Raw genomic sequence first — 19,366 nt, forward strand, 5'->3', positions numbered from 1 at the left:
CCCCACCCCCCACACACATGCACAGCTATACTCTTATCTTATTAAGTTCTACTCAGAAGTCGGGCTGCAGAGATAGCACAGCGGGTGAAGTGTTTGCCTTGCACATGGCCGACCTGGGTTCGATTCCTCCGTTCCTCTCAGAGAGCTCAGCATGCTACCGAGAGTATCCCGCCCACACGGCAGAGTCTAGCAAGCTCCCCATGGCATATTCGATATGCCAAAAACAGTAACAACAAGTCTCACTTCATGTTACTCGAGTGAGCAGATGCCACTGGACTCCACTGGCATGTGACAGGGACGTTTGGAGACGTTACTGGTGCCTGCTTGAGCAAATCGATGAACAACAGGATGACAGTGCTACAATGTTAGTGCTACTCAGAAGTAGAGCAACACATTCAAGAAAGAAAAGGGAGCTGTGTAAAACATCATTTCTTCTCTTTGCACCAACATAAGTCAATGCTGTTTTCTGTGAAATGTTTTCTAGACTCGTTGTAAATTGATTTTTCTACCAGATACACTTTATGCTTCACAGACATTTCATACTGTTTTGTAAAGGAAATATAAAATGAAGCCATTTATAAACTATGGGTCAGCTTCAAATATCAATTCTATTGAGCATAGCAGTAAACAAGTGACATCAGACAAAGGTAAGCTCTCTGGTAACACTCACCAGAGTTATAACAAGCCAAGCTTTGGGTTCTGATGTTTAGTTAAGTGAAACCAGGACTGTGGTAATTTTTTGGCTGTAGAATGGAACCCTGGAAACCTTGGTGAGGATACCCAGATTTTTGTTGTACAGAACACATCTTATTTGAAGTTCTGCTGAATTAAATGTGCCTTGAAACTCATGGACGCAAAGAATTTATCCTCCTCTGAGATAGATTTATGGCATAAGTACCTGGCACTAGAGCACAAGGAACAACGAAAAAAATAGAACTGCCATGTTGAAGGAAATTTTTAGACAAAAAAAAAAGCTTGATTCTTGTAATTCTGTATAAAAAAAAAGAATCTGGAAGATTTCTTACCTTCCAAATACCTTCATTTAGATCAGTTTAATGAGTTCACACTAGAAAGAATTGTCAGAAGAGTAGTTCTAAGTGAGGAGAGAGAGAGACAACTTGAAAAATGAAAAGAAGAAGGATCCTAGTCAAGGATGCCTGAATGTAGTTTCTGTGTCAGCACAATATGTTAGTCCAAAGACCAGAATCAGACTGATGGAGCTCATGGAACTTTCAGAAATGTATTGAAGGCAGTGAAGAAAGAGAGCATATGAGGAAGGGATAAGAGCTGCAGGTACTGTTTTGTCACCAGTTTGTCCAAGTCTGTTTATGGAGTACAACTCGGCCCATTTTAGGGACTTTCTAAACAGATTTGTGGTAATATCAACTTATCATCTATAGAAAAAGCTCCACCTTATTCTACTCATTTTTATATTTTGTTATTTTATTATATTCTTGTTTCTATATTACTATTTATAAAGATACTGAAGATTTTGCCTGTTTTAGCTTTTTCCTTTTTTCCATATAACACCTCCTTTCAACACTTCTTGCAATGTAGAACTAACAGTAGAATATACTATTAATTTTATTTATCATATAAGGTCTTTATTCTCATAAATATGAATGATAATTTTTCAGTGTGCAACATTCTTTGATGGGTCGTTTTGTCTCTTAGAATTGTGTATAAACCATTCCATTTTCCTTGTCTGGAGAGTTTCTGCTGAGAAATCAGACGGTATTTCCTTTGGAATCATTAATATTTTCTTTATCATTGAATTTGTATGATTTGACAATAATATCTTTTTGCGTGCATCATTTTGCATTTAGAAATTTGTTCTAAAGATGATGTTCTATGATCTTCCTATACTTCTCTAGTCAGTTATGACTTCTTTGAATAGGTACTTTGTTTCCTTTTTGATGCTAAACTTTGGTATACCCATTATCTCTGTTTTCTTCTCCAATAAAGTCTGACTGTTTTTCAGAGGGTGTCTTCATTTGTCCTAAACATTCTTTCTCTTTTTTTTCATTTAAGTTACTGTGGAAATTAGCTTCAGTTACACTTATGATTGAGCCTGTTCTGATGCTTTATGGAGTTCTTAATTTTGTGGGGTTTTCTGGATTTTGTTTTTATCTACTCTCTCTGGAATTGTTTTTACAGCTTTAGTCACTTTGGTGAAAAATTCTCTGCTCCTGCATTTTCTGTTTTATATAATTTCATTCTGTGTTGGTGTGAATTTGCCACGACATTTTGTACTTCTTCATCTTAAAGTCATTGATTGTTTCATTCCCCATTTTTCATTTTTTATTTGATATCAACTACTGAGGAATTCTTTGCCAGTCATTCTGCTACTGAATTTAATCTGTTTTGGTATTAACTTATTACTATTATTATTATTATTATTAGTGAAACACCATGAGGTACAGTTGTAGACTTACAAGCTTTCATGCTTGGGTTTCAGTTATACAAAGATCGAGTACCCATTCCTCCACCAGTGCCCATTATCTACCACCAATGATCCCAGTAGCCCTCCCAACCTCCCACCACCTCATCCTTCCATCTCACACCGCCTCTGTGGCAGGGCATTCTCTTTTGCTCTCTCTTTCCTTTAGAGTGTTGTGGTTTGCAATAGAGGTATTGAGGGACCATCGTGTTTGGTCTATAGTCTACTTTCAGCGCATATATTGCATCCCAAGTGAGTCCTCCAAACACCCTTTACTTGGTGTTCCCTTCTATATCTGAGCTGCCTTGCCCCACAGCATGTGCTGCCAGCCTCCAAGCCGTGGAGCAGACCCCCCTGGTACTTATCTCAACTGTTTTTGGGTGTTCGTCTCCCATTCTGTTACTTAATATTCCCCAGATGAGTGCAGTCCTTCTATATTTGTCCCTCTCTTTCTGATTCATTTCAGTTAGCATGATACTTTCCATATATAACCACTTGTATGCAAATGTCATGACTTCATATTTTTCTAACAACTGCATAGTATTCCATTGTGTAGGTGTGCCAAAGTTTCTTTAGCCAGTCATCTGTTCTTGAGAACTCGTGTTTTTTCCAGATTTTGGCTATTGTGAACAGTGCAACAATGAACATACAAGTGCAGATGTCATTTCAACTGTATTTCTTGCCTCTCCAGGATATATTCCCAGTACATAGAGAAAAATGTAGGCAGAACTCTCCACGACATTGAAGCTAAAAGCATCTTTAAGGATGAAACAGCACTGATCATGCAAGTGGAAGCAAACAAGCAAATGGGAATACATCAAACTAAGAAGCTTCTGCACTTGGAAAAAAAAACAGTGACCAAAATATAGAGAGAACCCACAGAATGGGAAAGAATGTTTACCCAATACCCATCTGATAAGAGATTAACATCCAGGATATACAAGACACTAGTAGAATTGTACAAGAGAATAAACCTCCAAACCCATCAAAAAATGGGGAGAAGAAACGAACAAAAGTTTCCTCAAAAAAGAAATACAAATGGCCAAAAGGCACACAAAAAAATGCTCCACATCACTAGCCATCAGGGAGATGCAAATCAAAACAACAATGAGACATCATCTCACACCAAAGAGACTGGCACATATTCAGAAGAACAAAAGTAACCAATGCTGGCATGGATATGGGGGAAAAAGGATACTCTTTCACTCTTGGTGGGATTGCCCATTAGTCCAGCCTTTCTGAAAAACAATATTGACAGTCCTTCAAAAACTAGAAATTGAGTTTCCATATGACCCCGCAATACTGGGAAAATATCCTGAGGATGCAAAAAAGCACAGTAGAAATGACATCTGTACCTATATATTCATTGCAGCACTGTTCACAATAGCCAAAATCTGGAAACAACCCAAATTCCCTAAAACAGATGACTGGTTAAAGAAACTTTGGCACATCTACACAATGGAATACTATGCGGCTATCAGGAGGGATGAAGTCAAGAACTTTGCTTATAAATGGATAGACATGGAGAGTATCATGCTAAGTGAAATGAGTCAGAAAGAGAGGGAAAGACATAGAAGGACTGTACTCATTTGTGGAGTATAAAACAACATAACATGAGGCTGACACCTAAGGATAGTAGATACACGGGAAAGGTAGATTGCTTCATAGCTGGAAGCCTGCCTCATGAGCAAAGGGGAAAAGGCAACTGGAATAGAGAAGAAAATGATAGCTGAAGGAATCGGTGGAGATGGGAGATGTGTGCAGAAAGTAGATAAAGGACCGAACATGATAATCTCTCAGTGTTTGTATTGCAAACCATAATGCCCAAAAGTAGAGAGAGATTATGGGGAATCATGTCTGCCATGGAGACAGGGAGAGGGTGGGAAATGGGGGTACACTGGGGATATTGGTGGTGGAGGAATGGGTTTTTGATCATTGTGTGATTATAACCCAAACATGAATGCTTGTGTCACCCTATCTCACGGTGATACAATAAAATTTTTTAAAAATTCTGATGATCTTTTGAATTTCTTTGGTTTCTGTTGTGATATCCCCCTTTTCATTTCTGATTAGTTTTATTAAGGTTCTCTCTCTCTTTCTTTGTGATCCTTGCTAGTGGTTTATCAATCTTTTTTATTTTCTCAAAGAACCATCTCTTGGTTCATTGATCTTTTGAATTTTTTTTTGGGGGGGGAGTTTCATGTCGTTGATTTCTGCTCTAAGTTTTATTATCTCTTTCCTTCTGCCTGGTTTGGACTCATTTTGTTGGTCCTTTTCTAAGATCTTGAGCTGTGAAGTCAAGTTGTGGGCCCTTTCCTCCTTCCTGAGAAATGTTTGCAGAGCTATAAATTTTCCCCTTAACATGGCTTTGGCTGTGTCCCACAGGTTCTGGTAGCTCGTGTCTTCATTCTCATTTGTTTACAGGTATCTTTTGATTTCTTTCTGGATTTCTTTCCTGACCCACTCATTGTTCAACATTGATTTGTTTCATTTCCAGGTGTTTGATTGGGTTTTCTGCTCTGTACATGATTAACCTCTATCTTCAGTGCATCGTGGTCTGAAAAGATAGTTGATACAATGCCTATCTTCTTTATTCTGTTGAGGTATGATTTGTGGCCAAGCATATCGTCTATTCTGGAAAATGTTCCATGTGTATTGGACAAGAATGTGTATTCTTTTGAGGTGGGGGTATGTAAATTCCTGTATAGCTCTATTAGCCCTCTCTCTTCTACTTCTTCCTTCAGAGCCATTATTTCCTTGCTGAGTTTTAATCTTCTTGATCTATTCAGAGATGATAAGGCGGTGTTCAAGTCTCCAACTACTAGTGTTTTACTTGCAACGTCCTTCTTAAGGTCTGTTAGCAGTTGTTGTAAGTATTTGACTGGTCCCTCATTGGATGCGTACACATTTAGGGATGTGATTTCTTCCTGCTGTTCATATCTCTTGATTAATAAAAAATGGCTTTCACTTTCCCTTCTAATCTTTTTTAATTTTAAATCTATGTCGTCTGATACTAGTAAGTGCACCCCAGCTTTTTTGAGGGGATTGTTTGCTTGCAGGATTGTTTTCCATTCTTTGACTTTGAGTCTGTGTTTGTTCTGACTATTCAGATGTGTTTCTTGTAGGCAGCAGAATGTTGGATTCAGTCTCTGAATCCATTTTGCCACTCTGTGTCTCTTAATTGGTGAATTTATACCATTGACATTGAGAGAAATTATTGTCATGGGGTTTTGTGTCATCTTTCTGTAAGGATTTGTTGTGTTTGTAGGGGTTTTTCTTGTCTTACAGTAGCCCCTTTAGCCCTTCTTTGAGGTTTGGTTTTGAGTCTATGAAGTTCCTGAGCTGTTGTTTATCCACAAAATAGTATACCATACCGCTCCTTCAATTTTGAGTGAGAATTTAGCCAGATAAAAGTATTCTTGGTGAGGGATTCATTTCAGTGAGTTTTTTCATTATATCCCACCATTGCCTTCGTGCTTGGAGGGTTTCCTCTGATAGGTCTGCCGTGAATCTAACAGGTGCTCCTTTATATGTGATTTCCTTCTTTGACCTTGCTGCTTGCAGTATTGTTTCTCTATCTGTGGCATCCAGCATTCTAACACGATATGCATTGGAGTTTTTTTGTTAGGATCTTTTTTAGAATCTGAATGCCTGCATTCTCCAGCTCTGGTAACGTTTCTCAATGATTTCTTTAACTGCGACTTTTTCATTGATATTGCTTCCCTGTCCTTTGGTACTCTATTGATTCTAATGTTGTTCCTCTTGAAATCATCCCCTAGGACTCTGATTCACCCTAGTTCTATTTTGAGGTCTCTTCCCATTGTTTCTTGTTGCCTGTAGGCTTTGTGCAGCTCATCTTCAAGCGCACTGATTCTGTCTTCTGCTGTAGCCATCCTACTTTTGAGGGCACACGTTGAGTTTTGTATTTCATCTACCAAATCCTTTATTCGTGACACTTCTGTGTGTAGCTTTTCAATTTCTGCTTTATTTCTTCCTGTAATTTCTCAATTGTCCGATCCATTGTTTCTTTCATGTCCTCCTTTAATTTAATTATATCTGTTCCACTGTTTCTTTGAGTTCTTGAACATCTTCAATAGTTCATCTTAATTCTTTATCAAAGAGCTCACATTTGTGAATAACGCCCATTGAGGCTTCGGATTCTTTACATCGTCCTCTCCTCTTGGTAGGGATTTGTGCTGTTTCTTCATGTTGTTGTGGTGGTATGGAAACTGAGATTTGACACCAGATTTCTAGGTATGGGTAAAATAACTGCAGCCCCACCAGGGCGGCAGTCGGAGGAGGGGGCAGGGATAGTCTGAGTCCGAGAAGGTGACTGGGACACTGGCTGTTTTGGTATTTACTTTTATCCCAATAGGAAGCACAGTGACTCTTGTTTAAAGATGTTTTGTTTTTCAACAATTTAGATGTTGAGGGGAGAGGGGGTTATTGATAGGTCTTTTCTCCAATTGCTACCTTGGGTGGAGAAGACTAACCCAGGTATGAAACTATCAACTTTCCTCTACTTGTCTGTGACTAGACCCATTCTTTTTTTTTTTTAATTTTTATTAGTGAGAAACCATGGGGTACAGTTGTAGACTTACAAATTTTGTGCTTGGGTTTCAATTATACAATGATCAAATACCCATCCCTCCACTAGTGCCTATTTCCCACCACCACAGATCCCATTATCCCTCCCACCCCCCACCCCCCCAGGCCCCATCCCACTCTGCCTCTGTGACAGGGCATTCCCCTTTGTTCTCTCTCTCCTTTTGGGTATTGTGGTTTGCAAAAGAGTCAAGCCTGATTTTCAGGGAGAAATGTTGGATGATTTACTTTCCATTGATCACTTTGCATATAAGGAAATGTCTGTGGGGCCCTCTAGCCGGTTTTGTTCTTTGTTGCTGTGTGTTGTAAGATGGCGCTGGGGGGGCAAGTTGTGGGCATGACTTCCAAAATCAGAGGTTGCCTGAGAGCTGGGGCAGCCCCATTGCAGTTCGGAAAAAATGTCCTGGTACCCGCATGCCAGAGCCATGCTTGTAGAAGCTCATGGCTACCGGGATTCCATCTGGAGAAGGCGGGACGGCAGCACCTACCCCATGTGGGACCTCCCAGTGATATCAGCTCTGTTTGGGGCCAGAGCATTCTCCGGGAGCTGTGGGGCCCTCCAGCCGATTTTCTTCTTTGTTGCTGTATCATAGCTGGAATTCTGTGGGCATCTAGCGCACATGAGGCTTTAATCTAGACCCATTCTTTTGTCTGAACTCATTACTGTCATCCAAAATCCTTCTTCTAACCCAACCAGCAATTAGATTGTTTTAAGAAACCAAGTGAAAATTCCCTATAGTTTCTAGTGGAATGGGAAGGGGTTTTATAATCTATATAAGAAATCCTGTTCTCTTCAAGCCGATTTGGCAGCAGATATATCAATAGTTATGCAAAAGATAATATGTGAATAAATTTCAGTAAAAATAAATAAATTTTGTGCAACTGCACAAAATATGTTTTATGTGAATTCAGAGGACACAAACCATAACCTAGGATGTTCCAGGTGGGTTTACAGATGGGTAGCAGGTAAACCAGGCCTTGAGGAATAAGCAGAGAATTATTCTAAGGAAAGCTCATTGCAAAGAGAGAAAAAAGAACATAATAATAGAAAAAGGCAAGATATTTTTGTGGTAGGAAAAATTCAAAACAATATTTATTTAGAATTATATAAGTACAATAGAAGTCAGCCTTTTAACAATCGTAGTCTGAAGGCAATTTTTTTGAGAAAAGAGAGCACCATAAATACAAGCAAGACTCCCACAATACAAAGTTCTCTAAGAATGGGAAAACTAAAAGTCAAAGGTTGTTCCCAAGAAATAAATGTGGTTTTTACTCACTGTGCCCTCATACATAAATGTTCCCTTCATGTATGTATACACACACACACACACGTTTACACACAAACACACAACACTATTCATTTTCATTTAGAATGCAGTCATCTCCTGTATCTAATTCTCTCCTATGGAACTTTTAAGATACTTTTAAATAAAAGCAATATTTTTTCTAATTCTGGAAGAAAATTTTTGGTGCCAACTAGGATTACAGTAGGTGTAAATAAAAAATACTTAGATTGTTATGAATACTTTATTTCTTAATAGTTGTTATGCTCTCACCATACATACCCAGGTTACAATTCCTTTTTTAAAAACACACTCAGTGTATACATTTCAGTGATTTTTTTCTATTATGCCATTTCTATCAAAATTTTAAAGAAAAATAAAAAATTTAACTTACTTTGGTTCTCAACACAGTCATCACTAAATAATAGAAATTTACTTTTTCCTTAACAAGTACAGATCATTATTGCAAAAAAGCCACCCCTTCTCTTCTTATTTCTAAATATTTATCAAAACATGCCAGCTTCTCCATTTCCTCCTCCATTTTTAACAAGAACTTTTTACTTTAACCAGAATTTTATAAATCCTAAGAAGAACTAAGTGTTTCCATGAGAAATGGCATTATACTTTGTATTTCTATATCATATATTCTTGACACTTCATAGCTTATAATCATTTTGAATGTATAAAACACAAGGTTTAGAAATAGTTTCAATCCTATCCAACAGTGAGTTATTAATTTCAAGAATTGAAACCCATAATTATTGACGTATATGACCCTAAAACAACTAAAGGTCATTCCAATAACATTAAATGAAGTAGTAAATAGATCATATCAATTAGCAAATATCCCATCTATTCAATATAATTTAAGAATTGTGAGCTTTAATTATATAAATAGCTATACTAAATCTTAAAGTCCTACATTAATATAAATATAGTCAATCAAAATGAATATTAATATGAAGAAATATATTTATGATATAATCAAAACAGTTTCACAAAGTAGAACATATCATAATCAGAAAGTTATCAAATATGTCAAGGTACTTAAAATGGGAAATAATGCTTAAAAAAGTCACCAACATGCTTTAATTCTGAAAGTTACAGATAACGCTGGTTAAACAGCTCTCTATGCTATCAAGTCTCCAGAATGGGAGGAAAAACCTTCATCATATGTAGATTCAGTTGGGATGGTCCCCAATCTCTTAACAGTGCTAGCTATCATTTTATTTCAGTCTACTTGAATTCATATGTCTGGGAGATTCTGTAAAATCTGTCTCAAGGAAGCACAGGCTACCATGTGGGCATCGGAAGGAAGATTAGCAAGTGACTGAATCAGCTTCTTGACTATTGTCTTCAAACACTGATGAGCAGCATTCAAATCTCTGTCGAACTGCTGTCCTTCGATTTGTAGAGCCAAATGACTGCAGATGTTTCTAAATTCAACACTGTCCTAAAATAAACAGCAAACACAAACAAACAAGTTAAATAGGCTATTGGTGGTGAGGTGAACATTTGTTTGTTATACTTTGTGAGCCCAGTTTCCACTCTCATTTTTTTAAAAATGAGATTCCCCTGTTTTGTTTTGTTTTGTTTTTCCAGAGAACTGCTTTCCTCCTATGGTACTGGCTTAAATCTGACCTCACTTCACAACTCCAGGAAACAGACTAATAAAAGCACACCACGGCTTGGCTATATGACCTAGTCAAGGATTGACAGGTGAGCTATAACAAGTCAATAAATCACCATTCCAGAAAATTATCTAGATTAGAGAAAAAGAAATTTTCTTTAACTGGGTTGTTGGAAAATATCTTCTCATGATGAGGGAAAGAGCCAAAAGAGAATTAAGACTAAACTGAATATAAGTAGAACCAAGAGATGAAAAGAGGCCTATTCTAATGACATTTTCTGAGCATGTCAATCTAAATGAACTTGAACAATAAATCCCAGAATATTTCAGCTAAGTAAATTAATATAATTTAAATAATCCACCTGACATTGAGTTTCATTTGTTGTTTCCTTAAATACACACATCACTGTATCACTGTCATCCCATTGTTCATCGATTTGCTCGAGAGGGCACCAGTAATGTTTCCATTCATCCCAGCCCTGAGATTTTAGCAGCCTCTCCTTACTCATCCTTCCCAACTCTGCCGTATTGGAGACTCTTTCAGGGTCAGGGGAATATTTATATTTATATTTATAATGGGTCTCATAAATACGCACATATCCTTCATTATTATTATGCCATATTTATTGTCTTTAAGGTTTTACTACAAAATTTTGTATTTAATGACCATGATATATTCCCCAAAGAAGTCATATGGATGGTTCATAAGTAAAGTAAAGTAAAGTAAAGGCCCTCCCGTTGATCATCAATTTGCTCTAGCGGGCCCAGTAACGTCTCCATTGGAGACTTTGTTGTTACTGTGTTTGGCATATCGAATACATCACGGGGAGCTTGCCAGGTTCTGCCGTGTGGGCGAGATACTCTCGGTAGCTTGCCAGACTCTCTGAGAGGGGCGGAGGAATCGAACTCGGGTCGGCCATGTTGGTTGCATGCTAGGCAAACGCCCTACCGCTGTGCTATCACTCCAGCCCTATGGATGGTTCATAGGATTTAGAAAAGTGTTCATCGTCACTTATTATTATGAAAATGAAAATCAAATAAGCAATGGTGTATCATCTCACACTGGAGAGAATGGCATATATCAAAGACTGGAAACCATCCCTTTTAGCAGGGATGCAATGAGGAAGAGCCCTCCTCCATTATTGGTGGAACTATCTTATGGTTCAGCCTCTATGAAAAACAATATTGAGTAATCTAAAAAGTCAGAATTTAATTCCCATATAACCCAATGTTTCCACTTCTTGACATCTACTGCCCAAACACAAGAATATTAATTTGAAAGAATACATGCACACTTAAGATCAGTACTTCACTTAGTACAATAGCCAGAGTGTGATGACAAACCATATGTCCAACAACAAAAGAATGAATCAAAATGTGGTAAATGTATATATGCATATTTATATATATATATATATATATACACACATACACACATACACACATATTCAATGAAACACTATGCAGCTCTAAGAACAGATGGAATATTGCAGTCCTCTGCACATGGATGTCATTTTAAGCAAAGAGTCAGAGAAAGAACGAAAAATGCTAAACGATCTCACTCTGTGGAATATAGAGAGATAAAAAAAATAGGCAACCACAAGCGAATGTCCGAGCTTGCAAAGAAGCGATAAAGGAAGACCCAAAGAGAGAAGAGCAGCAGTGCTGGCAGATGTGGCAGGAGCCAGGAAAAGCATTTGCAACATCTGCCTGTCCTTCACCAACTACAAGACCAAGATAACTGCCCTCCGACTTCCTGATGAATCTATCACATCTTCCAGAAGGGCAATGGATATTATTCATGACTTTATTTAGATCTCTTCGATAACCACATCCACCTGTCCACATACCAAATTCCACAGGATGAATATGTCATTTCTAATGTTTTCAGTTCCAAAACCCAAGACACCATTTCCTCGGTTAAGAAGCAAACAGCACCCAGCCCAGACAAGGTCAGACCCGAACACCTGAATAATCCGCCGTCAATACTCATCAATACACTGGCTCAGCTCTTCACTAGATAACCTGTCTGAATGCAAAGTTCCATCCCAATGGAAAACCAGCAGGACTGTTCTACTGTACAAGAAAGAAGACATCCACAACATTGGCAACTATTGCCCGATCTGCCTGTTGTCTGTCATCTACAAGCTGTTCACTCAAGTCATACTAAATAGAATTGGCAGAAAACTGCATGAAGAACTACCATGCGAGCAAGCCGGGTTCCAAAAAGGATTCAGCATGATCAACCATATCCACAGTAACAAAACTCATTGAGGTTTCTCGGGAGTTTAAGATGCCTCTCTGTCTAATGTCCATTGATTTAAAGAAGGCCTTTGATTTGTTGAGACTGAAGCGGTCATCGAAGCCCTGGCCAAACAGGGCGTTCAAACTCAATACATTAGGATCCTCCGTGAGCTGTATTATGGATTCACTACCAGGATCTCACCATTCTACAAGGAAGGGATCATCCATGTCAAGAGAGGGGTTTGGCAGGGTGATACCATTTCACCGAAACCCTTCAGTGCAACCCTAAAGAACGTCATGCGACGACTCGAATGGGAAAGAATGGGAATGAATATAGATGGTCAGCAACTACACCACTTCTGCTTCACTGATGACATCGTTCTAATAACATCAAACATTAGCCAAGTGGCACAAATGCTGGCCGACTTCAACCGTGAGTGTGGAAATGTCGCACCACAGCTGAATCTCACATAAACAATGTTTATGAGAAATGGTCTTGCTCCTGACGTTCTATTCGCTCTCAATGGAATGAACATCTCCGAATGCAACACGAATGTAACAGTTATGTGTATCTAGGTCAAGAACTCAACATGACGAATGACCTGGCACCTGAGTTGCGCAGGAGGAAGAGAGAAGCTTGGCTCTTTCTTCAAGAGCACTGAAGAAATAGCTAAGAGGACAAAGAACCTCAGGCTCCGGGCACATCTCTTCGATTCCATCCTTCTCCCTGCACTAACATAAGCCTCAGAGACCTGGGTCCTACGAAAACAGGATGAGAAGGCTATTCATGTCTCCCAGAAAGGAATCGAAAGAGCTGTGCTTCACTCAAGTGAGAGAAGGAATCTGGAGTTCCAACCTACATTGATGATTGAGAATCAGGGACACTGTCTTGTTTGCCAAGCCATCAAAAATCAGATGGGCTGGACACGTAATGCGATTTGGAAATGACCGCTGGACCATAGTCATTACCGACTGTATTCCACGGGATGTCAAAAGATCATGTGGCCATCCACCTACGAGATGGTCAGACTTCTTTGTCAAGACCCTGAATGATTCGTTTGAGGCTCTTCCTGTTCCTGGAGTGAGCAGATGCCACTGAGCTAACTAGCATGTGACAGGAATGAGTGGAGACATTAGTGGCGCCCGCTTGAGCAAATTGATGTGTAATGGAATGTCAAGTGATCAAGTGATCAAGTGAAAAGAATAGACACTATGAGAAAAAGGCAACTCTTGGCACTGGATACAAAACCATTTATCAAGTTGGGGAAGTGTGGGTTGGTACGTGAAAACCTAACTAGGGGTACTGTGGGATCAGAATGAAGGGTCATGGGCACTTTGGTGATTGTTGAGTGTATAAACTTTGCATACCATTACCATAAATTTTAGCACTATTGTAATGACCTAACGTACAATAAATAAAAATAAATATTTTTAAATGACCCTGTTTGTCAATAAATCTCCAATGCAAACATAGAACAAAATGTTCTCAGGTAATTTTTAAAATGAAATAACTCGGGGGCTGGAGTGATAGCACATTGGATAGGGTGTTTGCCTTGCATGCGGCCGGCCCGGATTTGATTCCCAGCATTCCATATGTTCCCCCGAGCACCGCCAGGAGTAATTCCTGAGTGCATGATCCAGGAGTAACCCCTGTGCATCGCTGGGTGTGACCCAAGAAGCAAAAAAAAAAAAGAAATAACTCATTTTTATTTACCATTACTGTCACTGTCCTCCCATTGTTCATCAATTTGCTTGAGCAGACCCAGTAACACTGTGAGACTTGTTACTGTGTTTGGCATATTGAATATGTTGCAGGTAGCTTGCCAGGCTTTGCCCTGCGGGCGAGATACTCTGAGTAGCTTGCCGGGCTCTCTGAGAGGGGCAGAGGAATCGAACTCAAGTCGGCCACATTGGCTGCATTTCTTCCCATGAAATCTATTACATGTAAGATGCATACTGAAATGTTTCCACATCAAAATTTTGAATATATGATTTATTTTAAAATACATGGAAATGATTTCCCTCTGGCACACTTAGTTTCCCCTAAATCCCTTGCTACTGAAGTCTAAGTAAAACAGAACAAACATTTTTATTAATTTGCAAGAAAATGATAGAAAGCCCCAAGGACCATAAATACAGGAATAGTAGATTTACTTTAGCTATTTGCCAGTACTCATCAAGAAAAGAAAATTGGTCTCTCTTAACCTGGGTTTATAGAGTAAGATTAAGTTGTCCTAAGAATGTACCTCATGGCGTTTCACTAAGAAATAAATAAATAAATTTTTAAAATAGCGCTGTATAGCACTGTCCTCCCGTTGTTCATCAATTTGCTCGAGCAAGCACCAGTAACATCTCCATTGTGAGACTTGTTGCTGTTTTTGGCATATTGAATATGTCACGGTTAGCTTGCCAGGCTTTGCTGTGCGGGCGTGTTACTCCCAGTAGCTTGCCAGGCTCTCTGAAAGGGGTGGAGGAATCGAACCGGGGTTGGTCCGGGTGGGCTGCGTGCAAGCAAACTCCCTACCCGCTGTGCTATGAATGTGTAACTGTGAACACGTTACAGTAGTTTAAGTTTGAGTTAGCTCTAAATTATTTTCTCTGGGAACACTCATGTTAGAAACAAACTTAAAATTGGAGCAAGGTTGAAATATCCATGGACACATGGCAAAAGCAAACAAACATCTATTCCATGGGAATGCATCCACAACCTACGCCCTACAGTAATATTCCCATAAAACATGGTCAAAGGCAAACTCACAACATGGAACAAGATGCAATCTGCCAGAAAACAGCAATTACAAGGTAGGACAGGATTAAACTCCAAAAACCTCTTCGGATGTTTGAAGTGATTAAATAGGTAAAATAAATGATAAAAAAAATATTTAATAGAAAATAAACTTTAAAAATTACTAAATATAACTTTAACAAATGATATCTTGACAAATCCAACAAACTGCTAAAACACCTAGATAAATACATCTGAAGAATGAATGGTAAACCAGATTACAAAAGGGAAAACTACTCAATTGTAAGAAAAAAAATTAAAGACACAGAACTATAAATGAGGGGCTAAGAAGCATGGATAGCAGAATGATGAACTCCAATAAATGCATCTCTAGGAGAAACAGGATAGAGAATGGGAGATGCAATAATCATAGAATAATGGACACTAATGATCCAAAATTGATCCAAAACATGATTATGGAAATGCAGGAAATAAAAGGAATCTTTAACAGAATAAATTAAATGAGATCCAAAACTAACCTCATTAAGGCAAAACTTCTCTTAAAAGTAACCAAAGAGAAAAATAATGGCAAGATAGATGGACAACTTTTAAACAAGAATAATCAATGACAGAAAAAAAATACAAGAATATCCTCAAGCGCTGTCAAACTGGGTTTACTTTTTAATACAACAAAACTATTATTTAAATATCAGAACAAACTAATACTTTTAAGTAAAAGAATAAAAGAAGAGAAGGGGAACCAACAAGAGAACTCAAAATGTTGGGGTGCATGTTTTACATGCCAGAGGCCTACTGCTGGTTGTGACCACAAAAGCAAACCATAAAAAAATATTTTTAATTTTCAATAAAAGGAATTAGGCGTTCGCTTTACAAGCGGCCAACATGGCCGACCCGAGTTCGATTCCTCCGCCCCTCTTGGAGAGCCCGGCAAGCTACCGAGAGTATTCGATATGCCAAACACAGTAACAACAAAGTCTCCAATGGAGATGTTACTGGGCCCGCTCGAGCAAATCGACGATCAACGGGAGGGCCTTTTTTACCACAAATAAACCCTCAATTTATGTTAAATTGTTAACATGCTACATGTAAACATATTAAGTGTAACATGTTAACATGTTACATTTAACATTTATGTTAAATAAATGTTAAAGGTAAAGGTAAAGGTAAAGGCCCTCCCGCTGATCGTCGATTTGCTCGAGCAGGCCCAGTAACGTCTCCATTGGAGACTTTGTTGTTACTGTGTCTGGCATATCGAATACTCTCGGTAGCTTGCCGGGCTGGAGCGATAGCACAGCGGGTAGGGCGTTCGCCTTACAAGCGGCCAACATGGCCGACCCGAGTTCGATTCCTCCGCCCCTCTCGGAGAGCCCGGCAAGCTACCTCGAGTATTCGATATGCCAGACACAGTAACAGTAAATAAATGTTAAATTTTTTTAAAGCTATTCAAGAAGAGGAAATTCAGTTCAGAAGGAAAGAATGAGATGCAAGAAGCTATAATTAACAGAGAAACAAATAAAACAGCCAGTCACCAAAAAACTAATTATTCCAACCAAACTACAACACTATGCATGGAATCCACAAAAGAAAGATGGTACCAAATTGCTGCAGAACTATAATGTGTGGGATGAAGTGCCAATTAGGCATTACGTTCTTTAAGAGAAAAGTAGCAAAACTAATAATTTTCAGACTTATTAAAGAAGCTTGTAAGAAATATAAGAACTATCACCAAAAGCACAGAAAAAATATAAAATTTCAAAATCATTACAGGTGATGGATACATAAAAATATTCTGATGCTATCTAGAGAACATTAAAGTGACTTTAACAGACTTTAACAGAAGTCAAAGTGAACAGAAAGTACCAAATAAGAGTACTTTTGAACACAGGTTACCAGATTAAATTTTTTTAAATGTATGCGTTGTTTATAAGCAACACAGTAAGACTAAAAACACCTATAGATTAAAAGTAAACGGAGACCAAGGTTGTACCTCAGTAATAGAGCACTTTGTTTTGCAAGTGTGAGATCCTGGGTTTGATCCCCAGCACACAATAAATTATCACTATATCACTGTCATCCCATTGTTCATTGATTTACTTGAGCGGGTGCCAGTAACATCTCCATTCATCCCAGCCCTGAGATTTTAGCAGCCTCTTCTTACTCATCTTTCCCAATGCTGCTGTATTGGAGGCTCTTTCAGGGTCAGGGGAATGAGACCTGTTACTGCTACTGTTTTTAGCATATCAAATACACCACGGGTAGCTTGCCAGGCTCTGCCATGATATGATTCCATACAAACTTTATTATTGACTGTTCTAACTCCTAGAAGAAAGTCATTTGAACTTGAATAGAGATTGCTTGGAATCCACTCAGTAATTTAAGTAAAATGGTCATTTTGACAATATTAATTTTTTCAATAAATGATCATGAAATATTTTTTATTTCCTAAATTCTTCTATATCCTTATTAATATACAATTTAAATATAGTTACGCATAATTAATATATTTTATATATTTGTACACTTAATTATACATATTATAAGTATATATGTTAGTTAAATGAGAAGTGGGTACTAAAATATAATCAAATTAAATAATAGGAAATTAGAACTAAAGCATAATTAATTAATTAAATGAAAGGAAGTAAATACTAAAATATATAGCCAGAAAAACCTCTACTGGTTTTTTTTTAATGAAAATTAAAAAAACTATTCCTCAAGAAGATATATCATATGTTCTTATGAGTGCCTAATAGAGCCAATTTACACCCAATCCACATATTTAATGATCGATTCTAACTTAAGTCACTTTGAAATTAAGAGTTCAAACAACAAAGCAATCAGCTGGAAAGAGAAGATTAAAACATTGGGATCTTGGTCCAAAGTTCATTAGCAAATGCATTTATATGAATATATTTAATTTAACTACATTATAATGTTACAAATCAAATGCCAATGAGTATCAAGACATCTGTATCATATAAATAACTGCAGATAAATAGGAGATCAATAGCTTAATCTTCCTAAAATATGCTTGACCTTAACAACTCTTAAATAATTTATAGATCACTGGAAAAATAACTGATATTGTAAAATACTTTATAATGAATAATATATCAATCTAACAACATGAAAATACTATATCACAGTGCCCAGCTACCAGACCCTGAGAACCTGAAAAGCCCCCTTCTCCGCCGAGGTGCCCTGGCCACAGGGAACCCCACAGATCACAGATCACACAGATCACAGATCATCCTGTTATTCGTCGATTGCCTCGAGCAGGCCCCAGAAACGTCTCCTTCATCCTGGCCCTGAGGTTATATTCAAGGCTCTTTAGGAGAATGAGACCCATCATTGTTACTCGTATTTGGCATAATGGGTGCACCACAGGGAGTTTGCCACACTCTGCCGTGTGGGCAGGCTACATTCGGTAGCCTGCCAGTTTGTCAAAGTAGGAATGAGATGTCATAATAAGATGTCGCGCGGCCGCATTTGCGGCCGCGCGATTCTGGGAGCTGGTTTTTATAGTCTCAGAGTCTTGGCCACCGATGGGATTACACAGCGCCAGGGGGCCAGTTGGTGGGTGTGACCCCCGCCTACTGGAATTTGGAGGATCTGGGTGGAGGATGCTCGACTCCAATCTGAGTAGGCTTGGAGATCTCGGCCCCGGAACCCACGTGGCTTTGTCCCTCTGCCGGTACCTTCAGGTGTGCGGAGAGTGGTCTCAGCATGGTGGTGGCTGGTCCTGGAGGTCTTCGGCTGCCGGGGCCCTGGCCAGGGCGGGGAGGAAAGCTCAACCCGCTCCCCTCCAAGGGGCTCCGACGAGGAATAGCCAGGCGCGGGGGCAGGAGACTGCACTCTTCTCCTCCAGGAGCTGGTTTTTATAGTCTCAGAGTCTTGGCCGCTGATGGGATTACACGGCGCCAGGGGGCCAGTTGGTGGGTGTGACCCCTGCCTACTGGAATTTGGAGGATCTGGGTGGAGGATGCTCGACTCCAATCCAAGTAGGCTTGGAGATCTCGGCCCCGGAACCCACGTGGCTTTGTCCCTCTGCCGGTACCTTCAGGTGTGCGGAGAGTGGTCTCAGCATGGTGGTGGGAACCCCACATGTCTTAAAATTGCTTCATCAGTGAACTGCAAGCCCCAGGCAGGCACCAAAGCGACCCCTCCCCCCACAAGTACAGTGGTGCATGGGCATAGCCTCTGGGCAGCCACTCACTGGGCCGCAGTTTTCGCTTTCTCAGCACTTTGGATTCACATCTCAGACTCCAGAACCTAATTCTGACTAACAGGACAGCTTGGCAATCCCAAACACATTAGGTCAAAAGTCCTCTAGTATTTTCCAATCCCAAAACTGAAAACTCACCAAAACAATGGTGAATACAAGAATCTGAACAAGTCTAATATAAAAGAACACATCG

At 39.1% G+C, this 19,366-nt stretch overlaps 1 protein-coding gene across 1 annotated transcript in view; it reads right to left on the reverse strand.

Moving 5' to 3' along the window:
• Positions 1-9,521: 9,521 nt before the first annotated feature.
• The window catches only part of DLEU7 (deleted in lymphocytic leukemia 7), a 36,605-nt gene continuing 26,760 nt past the window's right edge, over positions 9,522-19,366 (reverse strand). The window contains exon 2 of the mRNA XM_056132911.1: positions 9,522-9,781. Coding sequence (XP_055988886.1) covers positions 9,575-9,781 — 207 coding nt within the window. The 3' untranslated portion in view covers positions 9,522-9,574. The remainder of the gene's footprint in view (positions 9,782-19,366) is intronic.

Source organism: Sorex fumeus, unplaced genomic scaffold, assembly GCF_029834395.1.
Source record: "Sorex fumeus unplaced genomic scaffold, SorFum_2.1 ptg000095l, whole genome shotgun sequence".
Taxonomy (NCBI): Eukaryota; Metazoa; Chordata; class Mammalia; order Eulipotyphla; family Soricidae; genus Sorex; species Sorex fumeus.